We start from the raw sequence: 16,452 nt of genomic DNA, 5'->3' as shown, positions 1-16,452 counted from the left end.
GGATACAAACTGGTGGACAATATGCAAAACTTCAAGAAAATGCTTCGCAATTGTATGCTGAAGTTTTAAGACGTATTACCAAAGTATATGCCGAATTAAAAATGCATCTTTCTGAGAAAAATTTAATTCGCATTTTACCCACTATGAATATATTGGACGAAGAATTGACTGGTGTTATCGAAAATTTGCTGGATAAATCGATAACATCTATATTTGATGAACATCAAAATAAAAATTGTATACCATATAATACGAATGGTGTGGATGAAGTACTTTTAGAAGAATTGCATCTAATAGCACACCACTCAAAAATTTTAGCACAAAATTCGGCTAATTTTGATATAATGAATGATGTAAAAAGGTAGGTTTGACCTAGGTGACAACACCGTATGCAATTATAAATCAGAACAAGTAAAGCTGTCTAAGTTCGGGTGTAACCGAACATTATATACTCAGCGTGAGCTTCAATTGTACATTTCATTTCAGTTAAATTACTTTTCTACATAACACGTGGCACCGCCCGTTAAAAAAAAATGTCTCCACATTTGCTCTTAGAATAAAACTTGATAAGTGAAATATCATTGATTCAAAGTTATAGCTTATTACTCTAGTCTACGACTCTTTTAAACTTGTTTTATCTCTAAGTTGCCGTGGTCTTTAACCGATCCCGTCCATTTTTACTAGAAATATTATCTGCTATAAGGAAAATTTGTGTACCCAATTTTATTACGATCCGTTAATTTTTCTTCGAGTTATGGCTCCCGAAATATAGAAAGTTGCTTAGTCATAAAAGGGGCGGTGCCACACCCATTTTTTTAAATTTGAAGTTTTTTCTATTTTTGTTATAAATCCACTTGGTAAAAGATATACCATTGATATAAAGCTCGTTTTTGCAAATATATCGCTTATTTTATTCGTCCACGACCCTTTTAAAAATCTTTTATATAAAAGTGGGCCTGGTCCTTAACCGACTTCGTTAATTTTTCTCTCTACAGAATTTTGTTACGATAGGTTGAACGATTTTTGATTTATTATTAATAATATTTGTAAAATTGATTTTATCACAAGTGGGCGGTGCCCACGTCCATTTAAAAAAAAAAAGTTTAATTTTTATCAAGAGTCTCAATATCAGCCCACATGTCACATTTTAACGTTCTAGGTGTATTATTTACTAAATAATCAGGTTTTTTGTGTTTTCCAAAATTTTATATATATAAAAAGTGGGCGTGGTTATCATCCGATTTCGCTCATTTTCAATACCAATCTATTCTGGGTACAGATAAGCTCGTGTACCAAATTTGGTGAAGATATCTCGATAGTTATCGTGTTAACGGACGGACGGACGGACATGGCTCAATCAAATTTTTTTTCGATACTGATGATTTTGATATATGGAAGTCTATATCTATCTCGATTCCTTTATACCTGTACAACCAACCGTTATCCAATCAAAGTTAATATACTGTGTGCAAAGCACGCTGAGTATAAAAATCAAGGTTTTGTAAGCTTAATGTTTTTTTGAGAAAACTTATTAAAACCTTACATTACGTTTACTTTGCTTGTTGGGTTGTTTTAAAAAAAAAAATTTAGGATGTGAGTATTTTTGTTGATGATGTGAATATTTTTGTTGATGATGTGTTTTTGGTTTACTTATTGTTTTGCTTTATGTATTTTTTTTCAGTCTTGAAGATGACTTCAGACTGAAGTCGAAATATCGAAATTAATAAAGTTGAAATAAAAACATTTCAACTCTTTGAGCTCAAGAAAATATAATATCTTTAAATACAAAGTAAATCATGAAAATTTCAGATGAACCACTTTTTTCATATTCGCGTGGAAAATTTCTTCCTATCTATAGAACTAAATATAATATTTGAAAACAAAAAAGTGTATGTATTAAAATTCCACTTACCGGGACTATTGCAAGGTGTAACAGTTGGTGAAAAGTTTGGTCCAGCAGGTGTATTCAAAGCACTTGGCGTCACGGCTTTGATACCGCGCTCATTCAACATTGAAGCCAATCCCAAATTAACCGAAAACGTCGAGCATGAATTTTTACGCGACAGCCCACCATGCGGTGTGGGTGGGCAACTGGGCTGTCGTGATGTTGACGCCGAAGCCATACGCGATGACAATTGCGATTGCGACAAGAATGATAAATCATTGAGACCGTCATCCGGATGCATTACCATGCTCGTTGTATATGTATATGTACAGCCAGCGATTTCAAATTGTTTGACAGGTAGTTCCTCACTCACATCCTCTTCAACATCGGATAGTGTATATACTTGCATACCCAAATCGTCTAAGCCACGCCCACCACGAATAGTTACACCTGGCCGCTCCTCTAGTAATCCACTAAGTGTAGGTGTTGCCAATCGTGACCAATGATGTAGAGTTTGAGAACCTTCAATTGGTTTCACAATTTGTAGTTTTTCGGGTAAACGCCATTGTTGCATTGATGCCGACATATTCGTACACGAAATACCCGAGGAGCCTGTCGACATAATACTATCTGGCGTTCGTATGCCATGGGGAAGTGAATTCGTGGTCGTTGGTTGCTCATCATAGTTATACGTGCCCACTGGTGCATACGACAGCATAGCACGTCGTGCCAACACCTCAGCCGGTGTTAGTCGTTTTAATGCCGCTTCTAAGTCTTTAGCACCTGGCGCACCAGGTACACCAGCTGGTGCCGCTGGATAACCGTCATCCGATTGTGATGCCAAACTTTCGCACGATAATGTTTTTAGACCCATAGCATTATCGTCGAAGGCGGCAGCACGATACGGTATAGCCGACATCCGCGGACCAACCGAACCACTCATAGCCATAGCACCCAATTGAGTCATCGAAGAATTACCACTATCCATGTAATTACCAGCTTTGCTTGCACAACGTACTGTTTCGAAGACACGTTTATATGGTGGAATAGCACCAATACCCGGCATACCGTAAGCTGTACCCGCTGTACTAACACCACCACCATATATACCAGGCAACTGTGACAATAAACGACCCATGCGTTCGGCGCCACGTTGCGTATCACCGGAAATACCAGAATCAAGGCTGTTTTCTGAATACATTGAATATTCCATTAATTCGCATTGCAAAGATTCTGGCTGTAGCAGACCAGAGGTCGATAGGAAAGAGCTGCGTGCTTGAGGCATTGTTTTCTTTCGCTGATTACGCAATTGTTCTTGTGCCTCTTCTAACAAAGCTAAAACTTCTTGATACCGTTGTTTAAATTCTAACAATTCCATTGCTAACGAATTTTGGTTCTCTTTAGTTATATTCAAAAGTGTAATGTGTTCGTCATTGTCGTGCGTCAACTGATGCAACCTCATTTCGGCCTCCGATAGCCTGGCTGTTAAACTGATGATTTGTTCATGCTGTAAACGATTTTCTTCACGTTGGCGCTCCAGTTCTAGATTGATGTTATCATATCGGCCATTGGCTTCGTTTAATTGCGAAGTGATGTCCTCCATTAGTTGGCGTTCTTGAGCCTCTACGTCGTCTGTTTGAGAGGCAAGTTGAGCCGCTTCGATTTTCAGCGATTTATTTTCATCTTGCAGAGAAGCTATTTTCTTTTGTAATAAATCCAATGTTATTGATTTAGAAAATGTGGGTGTATCTAAAATTAAAAGAGCAAAAATAATGGTTATTTTGAAATGAAGGTCTAAGGTATATGCTTATTGGATCAACTAAATAAATATACAATATCAAACAAAGTTCGTTGTCAATAAAGAAAAAAAATTCCAGAGCCGGCCATCCTCAGATCAGGTTACATTCTCATTTAAGGAGTATATGTAGTAGGAAAGTCTTATTGCTGAAACCTGGTAGTCTCAAGATACCGGGCCTTAAATAGTACTAGAGAATTAAAAATATTATTTAACTTAAAACATTTATACTTAATTTGATATATGTAATATTCTCTTGGTCTTTAAATACTCTCTTAGATCGTAATGAATAAATATAACAAGCTAACTGAACTTAAAACATCTTGGCGAGGAATACCCTCAGAAGCATTTCCCTTCACATCACTAATTTGCTCACTCAGCTCAAGGTTTCTGGAAAAATGTCAGCACTTTCTATCTCTTAGTCTACTGGCCCAGAAGAAGACGATTTAAATTGTGGTTTATATTTCCCGTCGCTATCTCTTTTTGTTACTTTTTCAGAGAATATGTTCGTTACATTAAGGGGTCACCATACTTCCTAGCAATTGTGTTAAGTTGTGATACATAAAGATCACACAGGATAAAGCAGACGTCGACACTGTATGTATCCGACTTATATACCGAGGTGTTTACCCCTATTAGCACGCATATCACCTTACTAAGGCTTAAAAGTTCGGCTTAGTGCTGGGAGGGAGCTCGAGGCATTGTAAGAGGTGATGTCAACCCAACGCTAACTTAACCAGCTAGAGGCGCACCTATTCAGAAGCGCCTGCAAATATACACATCCGATATGAGTGCAGCAGTTCAGACTCAATTTATTTTGATCCCAAAACCAAATGCAGTCACCCTCGACCGCACTGTAGTTAAGCTCGCATCATTAATTACTATTTCCTTTTCGAAGTAATCCTTAATCTACCCAGCCACTTAAGCGTTAGATAGCGTCCCATTCCAATTCGACAGCACATATTAGTAACTAGTATTTATTACTTAAAATATATGATGTATATATGAATGTCAATATAAATATCAGTTTATTTTAACGTTGTAATGTAATCAAGCATGACTCATTGGGAAAAGTGATAAACTTAAGCACAGAAAATATGAATTAGCGAAGTTGTTTTTAAATGTCAAATTTTGTGATGAGTCTCATATGAAGTAAAAAACAATAAAAATTGCTTACTAACATACTAATTTACTAAAGCACTTGGTACTTTTTCATGTATTTCCTAGTGGAGAAGTGTCAAATGCGCAGGAAATGGTCATAATCCAAAAGGAATGATAGATTTGGGTGACATGTAATTCGATCACATTTCATTTCATTTATTGACAACAACATTAGTACAGTAAGATCTATGATCTTTTATAGTACAACAAATATACACGTGTTTATAAAATTAAGTGGCTTTAACTAAACATTTAGTTTGACCATTTGAATACGGGTGCAATAGATCGTGTTAACAATGGTTTCAGGCCCGAAAATGTTCAGTTTCTAATATGTCAGAATGATCAGCCGTCTCAAAGTTTTTAAAAGCGGCAAGCACTGCGGCTTAAAAGCTCTTCGGAGGTTATCGCGCCTTTCATTTATTTCTTAATATGTATATGCCCTGGTATTAGAGCTCTTGATAATCTACTATTCGAATAATCGATTAGTCGTTTAGATAGTTGTTTATTAAAAAAATCGACTATCATAATCGACTAGTTACTTGAATTCGATTAGTCACAGATTCGAATATTCGAATAGTGTATAAACAAACACCGATATTTAAACAAGTAAAGGTGTCTAAGTTCGTGTGTTACCGAACATTATATACTCAGCGTGACCTTCAATTGTAACAAATTTTATTACGATCCGTTAATTTTTCTTCGAGTTATAGCTCCCGAAACATATAAAATTGCTTAGTCATAAAAGGGGCGGTGCCACGCCCATTTTCAAAATTTTTAGTATTTTCCAATTCAATGTTATAATTCAATTTAGAAAGTAAAATTCTATTGATACAAAGCTTTTTTTCGCTAAGATATAGCTTATTATTTTCGTCTACGACCCTTTTAAAAATCTTTTATATAAAAGTGGGCGTGGTCTTTAACCGATCTCGTCCATTTTTACTAGAAATATTTTCTGCTATAGGGAAAATTCGTGTACCAAATTTTATCACGATCCGTTAATTTTTCTTCAAGTTATGGCTCCCGAAACATAGAAAATTGCTTAGTCATAGAAGGAGCGGTGCCACGCCCATTTTTTAAAATTTGAAGTTGTTCCTATTTATTGTTATAAATACACTTCGGAAATGAAATACCATTGATATAAAGCTCTTTTTTTGCAAAGATATAGCTTATTTTATTCGTCCACGACCCTTTTAAAAATCTTCTATATAAAAGTGGGCGTGGTCTTTAACCGATTTCGTTAATTTTTCTTTCCTTATAGTAAGGCAACCTCTCTGCCGAATTTTGTTACGATAGGTTTACCGTTTTTTGATTTATGTTTAATAATATTTGTAAAATTGATTTTACCACAAGTGGGCGGTGCCACGCCCATTTAAAAAAATTTTTTTTCTAATTTTTATCCAGAGTCTCAATATCAGTGCACACGTCAAATTTCAACATTCTAGGTGTATTATTCACTAAGTAATCAGGTTTTTTGTGTTTTCCAAAATGTTATATATATAAAAAGTGGGCGTGGTTATCATCCAATTTGGTTCATTTTCAATACCAATCTATTCTAGATCCAGATAAGCTCGTGTACTAAATTTGGTGAAGATATCTCAATATTTACTAAGATATAGTGTCAACGGATAGACGGACGGACGGACGGACATGGGTCAATCAAATTTTTTTCGATACTGATGATTTTGATATATGGAAGTAAATATCTATCTTGATTCCTTTATGCCTGTACAACCAACCGTTACCCAATCAAAGTTAATATACTCCTCTGTGTGCAAAGCACTCTGAGTATAAAAAAAAGTATTCAATCGTATCAAATCCGGTTTACTCCCTGATATGTATGCTAAGCATTTTCTTACCAGTTTCACTCCCTTCATCAGAATCATTTGTTAGTACTGCGATCAGTTCATTTTTCTTATGTAATTCATGCACTAATTGTGCACGATCTTCGTTCGATGATTTTAAATCTGCTTCTAACTCAGTTATTCTATTTTCAAGTGTGTTGTTTTGTGTCAAGAGCTCCTTGCCGATTTGTACTGTTAATTCCAAGTCTTTCTCTTTCTCCTCCAGCAAGCGAGTCACAGCTTCTATGTCATCATATGCACGAGTCATTTGGCTTACACGATTTCCACATAAAACTGAAATAATGACAAAAAGTTGAATGAAAAAACAGCGTTGATAAATGCTGATAAAATCATTATTAAATTATTATAAGTAATACTATAATTTTTAATAGCACAATTAAATATAATTTTGGCAAACGTATAGGCGTACATATGTAAGAAGCTCTATCCGACCTCGAACAACGACCTGGTTGACAAAATATATTTTATGTCTGTTTGTTTGTTTAATGGTGTGTTGGTTCATTCTTTTCAGTTTCTCCTAGAAAACATAAAAATTGAATATTCAATTATTTTTAAGCCGGTGTTAAGCTCATGAAATTCTTAACCTCCGATAGATTGTGGCGTCTGGCCAGACGAGAACGCTTTATTTTCGTGAATAACTTTACTGCTACCCACCCGATCATGAACACATTTAGTGACTTTTTAAGTTTAGAGGCGGTCTTTATAATAGTTCCGAAATCAATATTTTTTTCTTTTTATTTTATCTGTTTTTTTTTGTACCAAAGTTGATTATGTCAGTTTTTAGCGTTGTCGTCTGGCTAGACGAACATATTTTTAAGCCTATAAAACGTCATATATCGAATTCATTTCAAAATTTATCAATAAAAATTCAAATTTATCACAATGTGCGACGAGTTTTCTTCAAAATTTAAATAAAAATTAAAATATTTGTGGATAAAGTTCAAAGTGTAAAATTTCGTCTGGCCAGACGACAACGCTAAGATGTGTTGAATTTATTCACCGCTAATCGGAGGGTTAAATAATAAAATATATTTTAGTTTTTTTAATCTTGGTTATTTGATAAATTAAACCATTGACTTTGTTACAATTGGCGTTTTTTTAGACAATAAATAACAAAATACGCTCGATCCTCGAAACAGTCGGACTAGTACCATCCGAAAGGACTGCCATATCAGTAGCATTTCCTAAGGTAGTGTTTTTCTCGGTTACAAAAACAACGTTTTAAAGGCATTCTCGCCTTTGATGAGATCAAGTTATCTCCACTACAAGTGGTAGACTAAGTAACTGTGAGTTTTTAAATGTTAACTTTTTCTACATATAATTTGTATGAAAAAAATTTACATTTCAAAACTCACACTTACTAAATACAGCTCCAGATGTGGATAAGAATGCAAATACCTGAATTCGATGGTAACACTACTAAAAAGTTTCACATAATTTAAATTCAATTATAATGAACATTTTATATCAAAGTCTAAAGAAGTATGCACAATACTGCCCTTGGAGCATACGGGGCAGGCATATTCTCAATTGGTAAAAGAAAAATACTAATAACAAATTAACTAACAAAAAATCCAATTAATAGTTACAACTCACTCCTACACAAAACCGTAAAAAACTATAAGGCTAAAAAAACACAAAAACTTAACTATTTCAAATATTAGCAAAGAGTATATATTGTAACGAATTTAGTGCAATTCCTCTTATTTGCAACCTTCTACTAACGTTCGAATCACTAAACTGTTGAATAAATAACTCCACTATTCAATAATGCAAAATTGCCTTTATTCAAGTCTTCACAATAACACTACTACTTCTCGACAGATAGCGTGCTTAAATCAAACTGACTTTTCGTGCCTCAACTGTTGCTGCTTTTATACTGTTTGGTTTCCTCGTTGCACATTTCTAGGCGCATCTATTTCTAGAATATAACTACGTTTATAGCTTCTCATATGCGCGTGTATATGTGAGTGATACTTGCACAAATTTTGCCTACTTTTGGGAGTATCTCAGATATATCCATGTGTTTGTGAGTTGCTCTCCGCTGCTTGTATGGACATATGTATAGACATATTGATTGATTTATTGATGTGCATACAAGTCAATGCTTAGTAGTGGCTTAGAGATGATAGTATCCCTTGGTGTTGCTAATATTTGTTACAATATTAATAAGCGACGTCAGAACGCATACTTTGGCAAATTACTAGATGTTTTCTCAAGGTAGTCGTTGGTTTTTTTTTTGTCAGATGTATTTATAAAAACGCCTTCTATACATTTTCATGGGGTATTTGTGTTTAATTAAATAATTGCATTAAATTCATTAATTAATTCTCTTTCCAAAAATTGTAAATATGCAAAGTCACTTCACCGCATAAAGATATACAGACCAAATCTAAATATTCTCGCGGAATTTTGTTCTCGCGGATTTTTTATTCCCGCGGAAAAATTCCTCCAATTCTTTTCCCCTAGGGAGAAGAATAATTGGGGAATAGGAATTTCGAATTTTCGAAGTCAGCTGTTTTGTCAATTGAAATTTCGTTGCGCATTTCTTATTTTGTTTAAAAAATTGTAAAGTTTAAATATTGTTGCCAATTTGTTTGAAATTAAGAAATAAGGTATAAACAATGCACATTATTGCATTTAATGTGGTATTCACTGAAATGAGTAATGAATTGGTGCCACAGCAACATCAACAGAGGAGCATAAGTAGAAGACCGGTGGGATAACACAAATCCGCCGGGGTTGCCTGCATTCATTCTGCAAAGCAATTTTCTGGCGGCCAAGTCGAGTTGAGTTCGCCTTTCGCCATATGCCTAAATCTATTTAAGCCTTCTTAAAAAATCCTTGCGCAATTTCTGGTTGGCTGCATCAAATATGCGAAGAGCTCTTCCGTTGCTTATGATATATTTTTCGACTTAAAATAAAGAATATTGTTGTTGTTGTATTAACAGTAAGAATATTGTGGTAGAATGTAATTACATATTTTAGCACAAATTTGTACAAATAAGTGTTCTTTCTTAAAATAACCATTTTCCTTTAACTATTTTGATACATTCCCTTTAATTTAACTAGTGAAAAAACTCCTATGAAATGGCAGAGAAATCTCCCTCTCCCTCACATTCATAATACCTACTTTTCTCCCATAACAGGTTTCCGCTTTTTCGAACATTGTTCAGAATAGGAGGAAAGGAAGAAGTGAAAAAACTCACAAGGAATTTTTATTTAGAATACGAGGAATGGGAGAAGGGAAAAAACTCGCACGGAATTTTCGTTTAGAATTGGGCTGATAGGATGCAGTTAAAGAAAACTAAACAAAACTTCCTTCAGAAAACATTCGGCATGAATTCGTTGCTTTGGCAACAACAAAAGTATCGAGTGACGCCTCTTAACAAATATATACTCTTTGATATTAGCTGTGTCTTTTTTTTACATCTATAGACGTTTACGCTTAAACTTTATATGGACTGCTAAGCTTCAAACTTTATCTACTCTTCCGAAATTGCTGCGCATAAAATTTGTACTACTAAATTTCAATACGCATTATACTCAGATGCAACTGAAATATGTGTCTCTGTTTCACCTCTACACTAATTCTATTAAAAATAGTGTGTCCACTATTCATCGCAACCCATTCAGCTATATGTTATACACTATGGACACCAGAGGTTTGTGTCGGTGCTTTTCGGTACAACATGTTCTGTAGCTAGTTGCCACTAGATGGGTCTCGTAAGCATTATCTTAGTGTCGATAAGCGTTTTTCTTACGCGCAAACGTAGACGTATATACGTGTAAAAAACACGGCTATTATAAGATATAAAAAACCTACCGACCTAAAGACCTACCGTTTAAATCGGTAAAACATTTAAAAACTAAATTCCCACCTTGGAATATCCAAACGGGAATGATAAACACCTTATCCAAACATAACAAGACAACTACGACAAGAGAAATATTCAGAAAAGCCTTCCTACAACTAAAAAGCGAATTAATAGATAACATTATATATACCAACGCGTCTCAGTCGCAGAATAACATAGGGCTAATTGTCAACGCAGAAAGCTCCACAATAATAAAAGCTCACTGTGCAGCATACGCAACAGTATACATTGCGGAAATACTTGCAATTTTATCAGCCACGAATTACACCAAAAACAAGAGGGGAATACGCCATATTCTCAGACTCCCCCTCACAAAACAACAACGAATCCTACCTCAAACTGATTATAAGTACACTCATAAATAGTTGTAATTTGGGTCCCTGGACACACAAATATACCTGGTAACGAACATGCAGGCGAAGTCGCCTAACTAGCTACAACTTCAGCAGTACATACAATAAAAAAACCTTAACCAAAACGAAGTGAATAAATTCCAAGAAAATTACTTTAACCAAAAGAACAACAAATCTGGTACCGAACATCAACATGGCATAAATTGAATAATATAAACAGAATTAATGTAACATAGTTCCCAAACACAAATAACCATGAAAACCTATCCCGAATAGACCTCACCAAATACACAAGACTACTACTCGGACATATATAGGGTTACACGCTTCCCAAGGTAGTCGGTTCTATGTACAGGAGCGACTCAGGATTTTTCCCTAACCAAACAGTTTCTGTTGAATACCCAGCTTAAGAAGTCATCTACGTAAGCATTTTGAGGAAATACGGCACCTGAGAACTCAGCCGTATGAAGCAAAAAAACACAAGCAGGTCCTTGGTGAACTCCACAAACAGGCGTCGGACCTTTATGCCAGGAATTGCCCGGTGAATCCAGTACTCAAAGAACAGTAACCAAAACTTGCGGAAGAGGAACGCATACTCCCCAGGGAAACGCGAGTCACTCTAGCTCAACTTCGTTCTGGATACTGTAACAGGTTAAACTCTTACCTATCCAGAATCAACCCCGACAAACAAAATGTATTCCCCGCTTGCAATGACCTCTCTGAAGTTGGCAAGACAACTTTTACGTGGAAAAAAATTACCTATTGGGAAAATTGCCGTGAATTTGCCGTAATTTATCCGTGAAACAAAAAAATTTGCCGTGGCCATATTTTAGAAAATACAGTGGCAGTTAGCGTGCCACCCTTCACGTGAAGTTAGCGTGCCACCCTCAGAAAACCACCTTAGAGGCCTGCTAGGAAAATAATTCTTGCACAAGAATTTGCCGTAGATAAGTGGCATATTTTATAAATTCGAAAAAAAAAATTTTCCAATTTTTTTATGGTGCACCGTATGGTAAGTGGCATATATATATATAAAAATGAATTGCTGTTCGTTAGTCTCGCTAAAACTCGAGAATGGCTGAACGGATTTATCTTATCTTGGTCTTGAATTATTCGTGGAGGTCTAGGCAAGGTCTAAAAGGTGAGAAAAATTCTAATACTTGCCGGGAAAATACTCAAAACAGCATATTTCCTCGAGATATAGGCCCAAACGTGGACCCGGGTACCCCTAGAGTGTGTTTATAGAATATGGATATCATATGAAAGCTGTTGATGAGTGCTTTAGTAGAGGGTAATTTTCATACCCCTGGGTGACTAGGGTCTCGAGATATAGGCCAAAACGTGGACCCGGGTACCCCTAGAGTGTGTTTATAGAATATGGATATCATATGAAAGCTGTTGATGAGTGCTTTAGTAGAGGGTAATTTTCATACCCCTGGGTGACTAGGGTCTCGAGATATAGGCCAAAACGTGGACCCGGGTACCCCTAGAGTGTGTTTATAGAATATGGATATCATATGAAAGCTGTTGATGAGTGCTTTAGTAGAGGGTAATTTTCATACCCCTGGGTGACTAGGGTCTCGAGATATAGGCCAAAGCGTGGACCCGGGTACCCCTAGGGTGTGTTTATAGAATATGGATATCAAATAAAAGCTGTTGGTGGCTATCAGATGAAAGCTGTTGACGAGTGCTTTAGTAGGGGGTAATTTTCATACCCCTGGGTGACTAGGGTCTCGAGCTATAGGCCAAAAAGTGGACCCAGGTACCCCTAGAATCTGTTTATAGAATATTGATATCAGATTAAAGCTGTTGATGAGTGCTTTAGTAGAGGGTAATTCTCGTACCCCTGGGTAACTAGGGTCTCGAGATATAGGCCAAAACGTGGACCCCGGTACCCCTAGAATGTGTTTATAGAATGTGGATATCAAATGAAAGCTGTTGATGAGTGCTTTATTAGAGGGTAATTTTCATATCCCTGGGTGACTAGGGTCTCGAGATATAGGCCAAAAAGTGGACCCGGGTACCCCTAGAATCTATTTATAGAATATTGATATCAGATTAAAGCTGTTGATGAGTGCTTTAGTAGAGGGTAATTTTCATACCCTTGGGTGACTAGGGTCTCGAGCTATATGCCAAAAAGTGGACCCGGGTACACCTAGAATGTGTTTATAGAATATTGATATCAAATGAAAGCTGTTGATGAGAGCTTTAGTAGAGGGTAATTTTCATACCCCTGGGTGACTAGGGTCTCGAGATATAGGCGAAAACGAGGACCCGGGTACCCCTAAAATGTGTTTATAAAATGTGGATATCAAATGTAAGCTGTTGATGAGTGCTTTATTAGAGGGTAATTTTCATACCCCTGGGTGACTATGGTCTCGGGATATAGGCCAAAATGTGGTCAGACGGAAAAAGCTTATTAAAATGTATGCAGATTGGCCAAATTTAGGGCAGCACAACGTCTGCCGGGTCTTCTAGTATTTTATAAAAATATATAGGCGCATAGTCAAAATAAAATAGGTTTTAAATTTAGTTACAGCTTTTTGATATAATTTTCTATGAGCTATCTGTCAAAAAATCTGCAGCAAAATATAAAATCTATTTTATTTTGACTATGACTATGCGCCATAGTCTTTGCATGTTCCTTCATAAACCATTCCAATAATGCCGCTTAAAATATGAGTTACATATGTACATCTGAGCAGCAACTTTATGATGACCTGTGCATCACTTACGAAAGATTTTTGTATTTGAGTTAGGTAGAAAGCTATGCAAATTTTCTGCATTATGCCTGCTATGGTTTCTATGCTGAAAAGAGTGTGTCAGGCTGGAGCATCCGTAACGCGGGAAACACCCATACGCAAAGATAAATAGATAAAAAAACAGTAGCGATCCTTCTCATCTTTTGATGCAACAGTTAAGGGTAAAAAACGCTGATGCCAATGTCTAGTATTGTACATTTGTACAAATATTAAACAGACACAAAAAACGCCTGCGGTAGCGAACATAGTGGAATAGCCATTATGGCGCCGTCTGTCTGTATTCTACAAACGTTGTTGTTGTTGTCGTAGCAATGCTCGCCCCACCTAATAGCCGCTACCGATCACAAATTGTCATCAATATCCTCTAACGGGAGTCCAAAGAAACTTGCCGTTTCAACAGGGGTGTACCATAAGGAAAGGGGTGTTAGAGGCGTTGGTTCCACATTACAAATGAAGAGATGGTTGGTGTCATGTGGGGACACATTGCAAGCGGGGCATACATTTTGTATGTCGGGGTTGATTCTGGATAGGTAAGAGTTTAACCTGTTACAAAATCCAGAACGAAGTTGAGCAAGAGTGACACGCGTTTCCCTGGGGGGTATGCGTTCCTCTTCCGCGAGTTTTGGATAATTTTCGTTAAGTACTGGATTCACCGGGCAATTCCCGGCATAAAGGTCCGACGCCTGTCTGTTGGGATGCCCAGGTTTCTGGGTATTCAACAGAAACTGTTTGGTCAGCATCTCATTTCTCTCCCTGATGGGGAGCATTCTCGCCTCATTATGCAGATGGTGTTCTGGGGACATAAGAATACAGCCCGTGGCGATTCTGAGAGCAGTATTTTGGCAGGCCTGTAGTTTGTTCCAGTGGGTGATTTTTAGGCTTGGCGACCATATGGGTGACGCATAGCACGTAATCGGCTGGCTAATTGCTTTGTATGTAGTCATGAGCGTTTCTTTATCTTTTCCCCAAGTACTGCCAGCGAGGGATTTGAGGATTTTGTTACGGCTCTGAATTCTCGGAACAATTGCGGCTGCGTGCTCACCAAAATGTAGATCCTGATCAAACGTCACACCCAGGATTTTGGGGTGTAGGACAGTCGGTAGCGTAGTGCCATCGACGTGGATGTTCAAAATGGTCGACATTTGGGACGACCAAGGACTATCATTTCAGTGTGACCCCATCTAATTCTACAAACGTCTGTCTGTTATGTTATGTATATGCATATGCTTCGTACAGAGTCCTTGGAATGTGTGGTAATTCCCACGCAGTTGATAAGAGCTGAACAGCCTTTGATGCAAGTATTAAGACCATAAAAACAGACGCCGACGCCGCGGCGCGCCGCCTGGGTTATGTTGTTGAAATGTTTGTGGTTGTATTAGTACAGTGGTCACCAAAATGAAAACTGTGGCTGTGTGAGTAAAACTAAAATCATCTTATTGGTAGTGGTTTAGTTGTTGATGAAAAATCAATGAGGTAGAACATATGCACGAATGTTTGTTAACACACAAAAATTAATTCGTAAATATGCCATACAAATACTACTTTATTATTTAAACAAAATAAATTGTTAACATTAAACCATGAAAACATTCTGCGCATGAGCGTTTGTTTGCAAAATACTTTTTCGCAAATGCGCAAATAATAGCCTCATCCGATGTTGCTACTCTGCTTGTTCAGAACAGAAGTAGTCCAAAGCTTTAATTTTGTGGGAAAACGCAAACGAAGTTTTATTTTCCCATAGTTTTATTATAAAAATAAGCCTGGCGACAGCGATGGCGATCATTTTTGTCTCTTTAAGTATACTTTATACGTTCTCATAATCTCATCAGCCGTTTATTTAGGTATCATAAAATCTCGAGATATGAAAATTTTGTGTGTAAACCACAAGATGTCTGAAATCATCTTTTAAAACTTTCTGTTTTAGAAGGATTCATAATTTTTTGAAAAATCTAAGTAACATAAAATTATTAAACTATTGTCTCAGTATATAATAGAAGGGATGTTTTCTTGCCAAACTGAACCTCCCTGTACTTATTTTTATATAGCATAACCAACAAACACTTGTACTTATTCTTTTATAGCATGTCAACATCCACTGATAGCAAATCAATGAAAATCACAATAATGGTGTGTTGACTTCCCAACCAGTTTGCGGCACCACCCACATAAACATCAAATTTGCATTTTTGCAATTCAGTCCTCACAGGTGAGCCAGCGGGAGTGGTTGTCTTTTTAAAGACAAAATAACCACTTCGGCTAGCGAGCTGAGTGGAAGGGGCGCTGTCATGGCGCGGGTCACCCTCCACCAGGGCTGGACGACGCGAGTGGTGTCTTCGGACTACTTTTCCCTCCGTCGCCCACCTTGGTGCTTGAGCGGCCCGCTGCCTCAATGACCACATACCCCCTTCCCCCCTCAGCTCGGGCTGCGCGGCAGGGGCGCCGTCATGGCGCGGGGCACCCTTCACCAGGGCTGGACGACGCGAGTGGTGTCTTCGGGCTACTTTTCCCTCCGTCGCCCTGGTCCGGTAAGGAATGACCCGCTGCCCGAACGACCGCACGACCCCTCTCCATAGCTCTGGTTTCAGCCGTGAGCCGATGCGTGCGCACAGGGGCTACCGCTGTGCCGTTAAGGTGCACTTCCCCTCCGCCCACGGGTCGATCCACGGTGCCCTGGCTGGTACAACTCCGCCCCCCTTACGCACCTTCTACTAGTGTGCAAGTAGGGAGGCGGGGGTGTCCAGCGGTGAAACCAGCAC

At 37.5% G+C, this 16,452-nt stretch overlaps 1 protein-coding gene across 12 annotated transcripts in view; it reads right to left on the bottom strand.

Annotated features, from left to right (window-relative positions):
• Positions 1-16,452, bottom strand: part of milt (trafficking kinesin-binding protein milt) — a 98,338-nt gene that overhangs the window by 26,031 nt on the left and 55,855 nt on the right. For 11 of the 12 annotated variants that reach the window (XM_067764307.1, XM_067764304.1, XM_067764301.1 and 8 more), the window contains 2 exons: positions 6,698-6,976; positions 1,913-3,634 (listed from right to left, as the gene is read on the bottom strand). In XM_067764307.1, the coding sequence (XP_067620408.1) occupies positions 1,913-3,634; positions 6,698-6,976 (2,001 nt within the window). Of the gene's footprint in view, positions 1-1,912; positions 3,635-6,697; positions 6,977-7,112; positions 7,204-16,452 lie in introns of those variants that run through there. The other variant, XM_067764311.1, reaches the window with a different exon arrangement.

The sequence above is a fragment of the Eurosta solidaginis genome, chromosome 2 (assembly GCF_040869045.1).
Source record: "Eurosta solidaginis isolate ZX-2024a chromosome 2, ASM4086904v1, whole genome shotgun sequence".
Lineage (NCBI taxonomy): Eukaryota > Metazoa > Arthropoda > Insecta > Diptera > Tephritidae > Eurosta > Eurosta solidaginis.
This window is presented reverse-complemented; position numbering and strand designations above follow the sequence as displayed.